General features: G+C 43.4%; 1 protein-coding gene across 2 annotated transcripts; it reads right to left on the reverse strand.

The window, feature by feature from the left end:
• Window positions 1-2,753: 2,753 nt before the first annotated feature.
• Window positions 2,754-6,765, reverse strand: ATP5PD (ATP synthase peripheral stalk subunit d). 2 transcript variants are annotated; one of them, XM_016132564.2, is made up of 6 exons: window positions 6,654-6,765; window positions 4,948-5,078; window positions 4,572-4,668; window positions 3,625-3,696; window positions 3,049-3,111; window positions 2,754-2,954 (listed from the first exon to the last, which is right to left on the reverse strand). In XM_016132564.2, the coding sequence occupies exons 2-6, from the start codon at window positions 5,067-5,069 to the stop codon at window positions 2,823-2,825; spliced, it is 486 nt and encodes a 161-aa protein (XP_015988050.1). In that variant the 5' UTR covers window positions 5,070-5,078; window positions 6,654-6,765; the 3' UTR covers window positions 2,754-2,822. The 2 variants fall into 2 exon arrangements, with proteins under 2 accessions (XP_015988050.1, XP_036078789.1); XM_036222896.1 differs by lacking the exon at window positions 6,654-6,765 and adding an exon at window positions 6,088-6,195.
• Between the last annotated feature and the right edge of the window lie 91 nt (window positions 6,766-6,856).

A 6,856-nucleotide genomic window follows, 5' to 3' on the forward strand; every position in this document is an offset into this window, starting at 1 on the left:
CTCATTTGTTTTGCAACATCAAAAACAGAAAGGTGTGTTCAAATCTTTGACTATTGTTCTAGCAACTTTTTAACTTTTTTTGCTTTATGTATTTTAATGCAGTTCTTTTCAGTTCATCAAGGTACTAATCATTTTTCCATGTAATGGTTTCCTTTATTAAGAATTACATGTGACCTATTTCATGTTTTCGTCATAATTCTACTTTGGTAGATAGCTGGATAACTCTGCATTTTTGCCTATCCTTTAAAAATGCTTAGTATGAACATTTTCAAACGTACACAAAAACAGATGAACCAGCCTAGCTCAATTATCAAGATTTTGTCACATTTGCTCTATCAATCTGTTTTTTTTTTTCCTGAAGAATTGCAAAGCAATTTCAGCTATGACATCATTTTGCCCCCACATATGTCAATACTCATTTCTTAATTATCCCTTAACAGTTGATTGGCTCACAACAAAACAGGTAAGAAAAAAAAAAATCCAGATAAGGTCCTCAAATGGGATTCGTGACTTGGGTCTCTTAGGCCCATTTTAACCTAACGCTGCACCCCCCCATCCCTGCCTTACCCTACACCACCGACATGTTGAAAAACAAAAAAGGTGTTTTCCAGGAAATCTCTCACATTTCAGATTTGTCTTTACTTCGTCATAATGTCATTTAACTTGTCCCTCTATCCCAGAGATTTCCTCTAAATTGGTAATTTTAATGCCTTGATTAAATTCAGACTCAACTTTTTGGCAAAAATAGTTTCAAATAGTACCACTGTGTATTATATACATAGAACATAAGGTACGTAGTATAGGCTTGGCATCAGGTGACAGCCTCATCAAGTTCCTCAACCTTTCACATAATGGTTTCGTCCACCGATGATCTTTGCCTTAATAATTTCATTAGAATTACAAAATAGTGATTTTCCTGTTACTTTTCTTTACACATTTATTAGCTAGAATACTTTGTCAAGAACTTCCATCTATTAGTTTATCCTGAAATACGGTTGTTTAAAAAAAGCAGGATGAATGTGTAATTTTTTCCGCTTCAACGTCAGTTTTTAATACATCTAATCTATCCTTACTTAAACACTTTTCTTTTAAAGAATGGACGGCTTGGGGTTGATCCAGTCTGATCATTTGCTTTTTAACAGGGGTCTTTACGCATTCGTAATCATCCTAAGTGCGTTCGGCTCTATATTCATGCAGCTTATGGTTTTGTTGATTTCTATCTTTAATTTTTGCTATATAGCATGTACTTTTCCTCTCTTCTGTGATCTGAAAAGCATAATCCTATTAGTGATTATTTTCAGTGTGAAATCGATGCATATTCAAAGCAAAAGTTTCAAATAATTCAAGAGGGTATAAAATGTGAAAGTGCCCGACTCTGTCCAGATGCCCTGGATGGACAGGAGGTTCTCAGTCGTTCGCTGCCATTTCTTCTGGTCAGTCTTCCAAAGGTCCCGCCAGTGCCAGGGACCCCACCCTGTTACCTTCCATGGCACACTCTGATTGGTTCCTCCCTGAAACATTAGTTTTAACCATGCTTCAAAAGCAAACCGAATGGCTCTTAGACTCTCCATGTTTCCATTTGTCTAAATAGATCCTGAGCTGGACAGCTCTGTGCCAGCACTGTGATCCGCAGACCGGGGGTGGGAGGTGGGGGGTGGCGTATGGTACCGCTGTGTGCATTAAAGGTCTTCTGGTGCAGCTATCACAGAACATAACAGGTGACGTGACTAAAGCAGCTTGAAAAGGAACACACCCAGCTCCTCATCTGCATTTTACCTACAACCTAGCACCTACCCACACAATTGAGAGTGGTGGGGCCAGGTCCTCCTCCAGTTATGTCAAAACGACATTGCTTTCTTGATTATTATCAGCCATTGTTGCTCTTCTCCAATAAATTCCATCTGCAATCTTTGGTAGAAACGTCACAAAATTGTTGGGCTGTGATGCTACCCTTCCTCTACTAGGATTTTCCTATAGGATTTCAGCCATATCAAGTCGGAAGCCTTTACCCGGATCACTTACTTACCTTGAAACTTCCCAGGTTATCTCATTTAATTCTCATTACAATCCTGATGTTTGTAAAGGGTAGAAGGAAAAATCACAAGATAGTAAACAATTAGTCTAAAACCAGCAGTTAAGGGTCAAGGGAGTGGTGGGCGTGCCAGGTCCTCTGACCTCAAGGTCCACAGGGCTCTCTTCACCACCCACCTTACTTTAAACCACTTATATTTCCTGGCCTTGCTCAGGAGTCCTGCTAACAATAATAAACACTAGAAAAAATTTGAATGAAGTGATGGAATTTAAACAATTTTCTATGTTCATATACAGTGCTGTAACAGCATTTTAACTTTGCGACAAAATTTCCTTTTATACTGCATTCACGTTGAGGAGCTGCAGTACAGAAAAGCAGATCCCTGCTACTACCCACACCTGCCGTTTGGACCACCCAGCGGACAAGGAGAAGGGAGCGCTCCCTATGGACCGGTGCTTTGAAGGCAAAGAGGAAGTTCAAGGGAGTCAGAACATCAGGCCTCCTCTTCACCACATCTCAGAAGCACGCCACCACCAGACCTACTATTAAGATTTCGGCAGCCCTCGGGACCCAGTCGTTGGCTCCTACATGACCTGACCATTAGATAACTGGCCCAACACACACCTGTAGGATCCCCTTTCCATTTCAACAAAAAGCCCACTTCCCACGAGGTCACCTCAGAGTTGTAACTACCTCAGTACAAAGGAACGGACACACGCAGCACTATATAATTATTTTTAATGTCCAGAGTTTATCATACGAGGGCCAGAGTTTTCTCCCAGACTCCAGTTTATAAATTCTCAATTGGTTTGTGAGGCCAGTAGGGATACTTCTTCTTGTCTAATTTGGTTTCTGGGAAGACTTCATTCAAGTCTTCAATGGTCATCTGATCAAATGGAATTATGTTCTTCATCTTCTCCAGCTGGAGGGAGGGGGAAATGTATTAGGGGCAGGTTGTGCCACTAGGTGAAGGAGAAAGAAACATACTACATGCCAAGGCCAAGGCTCATCCTCACCTCTTTCTCGTACTGCTCAATCCTGGACTTCGAGAGAGACAAGAACTCTGCACAACTTTTCACCTTTAAGAGAAGGGAGAAATTCTGTTCTGAAACCAAGTTGTACTGTCCTGACCCTGAGGCTCCCACGGCATGAGAGGTCCCAGAGCCAGCCCACTCTTCCTTTACCGCCCTCTACAGAGGACACATGGCCGCCCTGACAACTGGAGGAGGCTCGCTTTGGGACGCAAAGAACAGCTTTTCCTAAATGCACAAAGAAGCCCATCACAGAACCAGCTTTGTTGAGATATGACTGACAGACAACAAAATGTACATACTTATAGGGGACCACCTGCTCAGTTTTGATATATGTATCCACCTGGCACAATCCAAGAGCGTGAGCAAGCTTATCAGCCCCCTCCCTCCGACTCCCGGACAAGGACTAACGACGTGCTGTCGTCGGGGGTCGGCTGCATTCTCTAGAGTTTTATTTTATTGCTCTGTTTAGTTCACGCTACCTCAACCTAATGACAAAAAGATACAGAGCCATCAGGAATTAAGAGAATTTTAGAATAAATAATAGCTTCAACTACTTACATCTTCTTTTTCTTCAGCATCCACCAGGGCACTGTATTTATCCTCCGGCACAGGAACCTTCAGGGCACTGAACTATAAACACAGGGACAATGAGTTGTCATTAACATACCCAATAGCCTAAAGAAAAGGCGCAAAGCTGTTAATTTTTACAGACCATATGAAAACACATTCTCCATTCTAAGGGGACACCTGTATGAATGTAGGGAGTTGTGGTCCAGAGATTGTTAGACTGGGAAAGCTCCAGGTTCTTCTCAGCCCTGTCACTAACTGAAGACGTTGGATGATTCTTTATTACGATGAGCTAACTTCAGGTTCTTTGTCTGAGAAGGACAGCTGGACTGGACGAACTTCTTAGAACCTTGTAGTTTTAAAGAAATTTTGATTTCTCTTTTAAATGAAAGCCTATGGACGTGGTGGCAGTAACGCTTGCATAACGGAGGTGGGGATGGTCTCCCTGCATGACTGCTTAGTGTTATGGCCCCAGCACTTAGTATTGTACCTAGCACACCTAGGCCCTTGATAGGTGAACACGAAGTTACAGATATAAGAGACAGTGAAAAAGGCAGAGCAGAGAAAGGAAAACAGTGAAAGGATAGGAAAGACGTTAGTTTGTTCCAAAGGCAGACAGGTGAGGGACTGAGAAATAATTCAGGAAGAGATGGATGGCAACATTTGACAGCCCTCTGGCTCCCTGGTTAAGGTCATACTGTACTGTCTGGATAAGAACTTGCTGAATGAATTGACATTGAATTCTCTGCATGTATTTATCATTTAACTCTACCAACACAAGACCTTTGGTAATATCCGTCTCTCCTGAACTTTCTTCGGGATGAGTGCTAAAACCACCTTTCTTTTCTTGCTGTCATCCTGAATATGTAATTACCGTCCTACACCCCACCCACAAGCCACATTATAAGACCATTAGCTTCAGCTGCCAGAAGTCTCACCTTTTTCTCAAAGTCATCTACCAAGCCAGCCTTGGCTATGTTTGTCTTGTAGTAAGCCCAGTCGATAGTAGGTGGTTTCTCAGGTAGAGCAGCCAACCTGCTCGCATGGAAAAGCAAGTTAAGATTGTTATATGAACAAGAGAAAATTCACAGTAATTTCCCTGTTACTTATTCCTACCACATGGAGCGATCATCACACTTTTCCCTAGGTGGGAGATCACAGGAATGCAAAAAATATTACTTTCATTTGCAAAATACATGGATTTCTTTATTCTGTCAGAAGAGCATTAGAAACTCAAATGTAATTCCAAAGCACCGTTTTGTTTCCACATTCGGTGGCAAGCTTTAGGAGGCTCCCTCTCAGAAAGCTACTGACCTGGAGGTGAGGGTCTCATTCCAGGATTTCAGGGAATTAGCAATGGCTTTCTGGTTTCGGGGTATGATCTCTCCAAAAGCTACCCAGTCGATGGCTTTTAGAGCAAGTTTTCGCCCAGCCATCTTGAGAGCCTGGAAAATAAAATAGGTCAGATCAAAACAGTGTTCTTGGAGAGAATCCTCTAAAGGTCTTCTTAGAAATATGCCAGTCTTTGAGAAATAGACCAACATCCTTTGAGCACTTGATGGATATATTTATCAAGTAAAGAAATTAGGACCACTAAATCAGAAAAGAGCAGTTTAGCTTTTCAAATTGAAGGTGTGCAACTCGGCATATATTTTCTTCCCCTAAAAGTTTCTCCCTCTAATTCCTAACTCTTAACTCATCCTTAAAAGCCCAGTGTTTGCTTTCCAGGTACCTTCGGAGATATTGCTAAAGTAATACTTATGCGCTACATAAAAGTTAATGATTTAGATACATTTCCAGATTCTTTTAATAACTGATTCTTTGGTGCACAGAACCTGACATGTACCTGAGTTTCAACAGGGATTAAACGGAGCACCCTCTAGGCCAAAACTTCATCTAAAAAAATGGGGATATCAGCCCTACTTACCCCCAGAAAGCTGTTAAAATATCAGCTAAAATCATGCACATCAATTTGCTCTACATCTTAAACAAACTTAAGGGGCTCTCTACTCCCTATCAGATCGGTAATATACCTGCACTTCTTATTCACCTCTGTTTATCCCCTGCAGCACCAGTACATACCCCGAATATGTTAGCAACACCCTTGAAAGAGGCAATCAATACATGTGAATGTGAGAGAAGATAGAAAGCGATTACAGGCCTTTAAAAAAAAAAAAAAAAAAAAAAAGATAGAACATAGTAAAATAGTCAACTTTAAGTAAGATCGGTGTCAGACATTAGGAGAAACACTGACACGTCAAAGGTCTTTACAAACTACAGGGTGGATCACAAGGGAGGTGGAAGAAATCTTCCCTAGGATCTTAAAAAGAAACTTGTCCAACACCTGCCGTCTCGTTTCCTTTCCTTCCCTCTCAGGACAGCTTGTTTCCTGGAATGAAGATGAGGGGCAGGTGACTTTTAAGACGCCAGAGAAATAACTGCCCTTACACAGACCTTTCCAAGCACCAGCAGCAGGTAGGCTTCATAAATGAAGGAACTGTCTTTTTTTCATTGCTGAGTCCCCGGAGCCTAGAACAGGTCACGCACATAGGAGGTGCTCGATGAGTATTTGGTGAGGGGGTAAATGGACCCTGCACCTGAGAAGCTCTGAATGCTCCACACGCTCGAAAGCTGGAACCCTCAAGAGGGAGGGGCGGGCGCACCAAGCTATACCATCTCCGGGTATCTTTTCTCCAGTTCCCCAAACCGACTACTGTGGTCGGCCGCGCTGGGGGCGGGCTGGACGAGACAAGGTTTGTGAAAGTGCCTAAGAGAGGCGGCCAGATCACCGCCAGGACCCTGTGACCTCGAGCGCGGGGGAGGGTAGAGAAAAGGAATTGCGAAGCAAAGCGGCAGCAGCTACACGGGGGACATTCCGTCACGGGGGACATTCTGTCAGCGGAGTAATCGCAGGGCCCGGAGTCCTTGCAAGTGTTGCGACAAGGGTCGGCGTGACGTTTGGAGGCGAAAAATCAGAGGAACCCACTGGGGTCGGATCCAACGTCCCAAACCCCACTCACCTTCACCGACCCCGGCGGTCCAGTCCACAAAAGCAAGTAACGGAAGTAGGTCACCGGAAATCTCCACGAGCCAACACCAAGTCCAAACGGGCGGGCCTTACTTTGCAGATCAGCCAATAGAAAGAAGATCTTGTCCGGAAGTCCCGCCCCCGAGGGCGGGCACAGCTGTTCCACCGCGTGGGTCTCGGGGCTCTGGTTGGGGG

Source organism: Rousettus aegyptiacus, unplaced genomic scaffold (assembly GCF_014176215.1).
Source record: "Rousettus aegyptiacus isolate mRouAeg1 unplaced genomic scaffold, mRouAeg1.p scaffold_m13_p_6, whole genome shotgun sequence".
NCBI classification, from domain to species: domain Eukaryota; kingdom Metazoa; phylum Chordata; class Mammalia; order Chiroptera; family Pteropodidae; genus Rousettus; species Rousettus aegyptiacus.

What these genes read in the sequence shown, in the direction of transcription:
- ATP5PD (XM_016132564.2), bottom strand. Translation starts at nt 5,069, where the DNA reads ATGGCTGGGCGAAAACTTGCTCTAAAAGCCATCGACTGGGTAGCTTTT. An exon ending in TAGATGACTTTGAGAAAAAG is followed by an intron (nt 3,697 to 4,571) that starts GTGAGACTTCTG and finishes CTGTGTTTATAG; the next exon opens with TTCAGTGCCCTGAAGGTTCC. An exon ending in TTGAGCAGTACGAGAAAGAG is followed by an intron (nt 2,955 to 3,048) that starts GTGAGGATGAGC and finishes CCCTCCCTCCAG; the next exon opens with CTGGAGAAGATGAAGAACAT.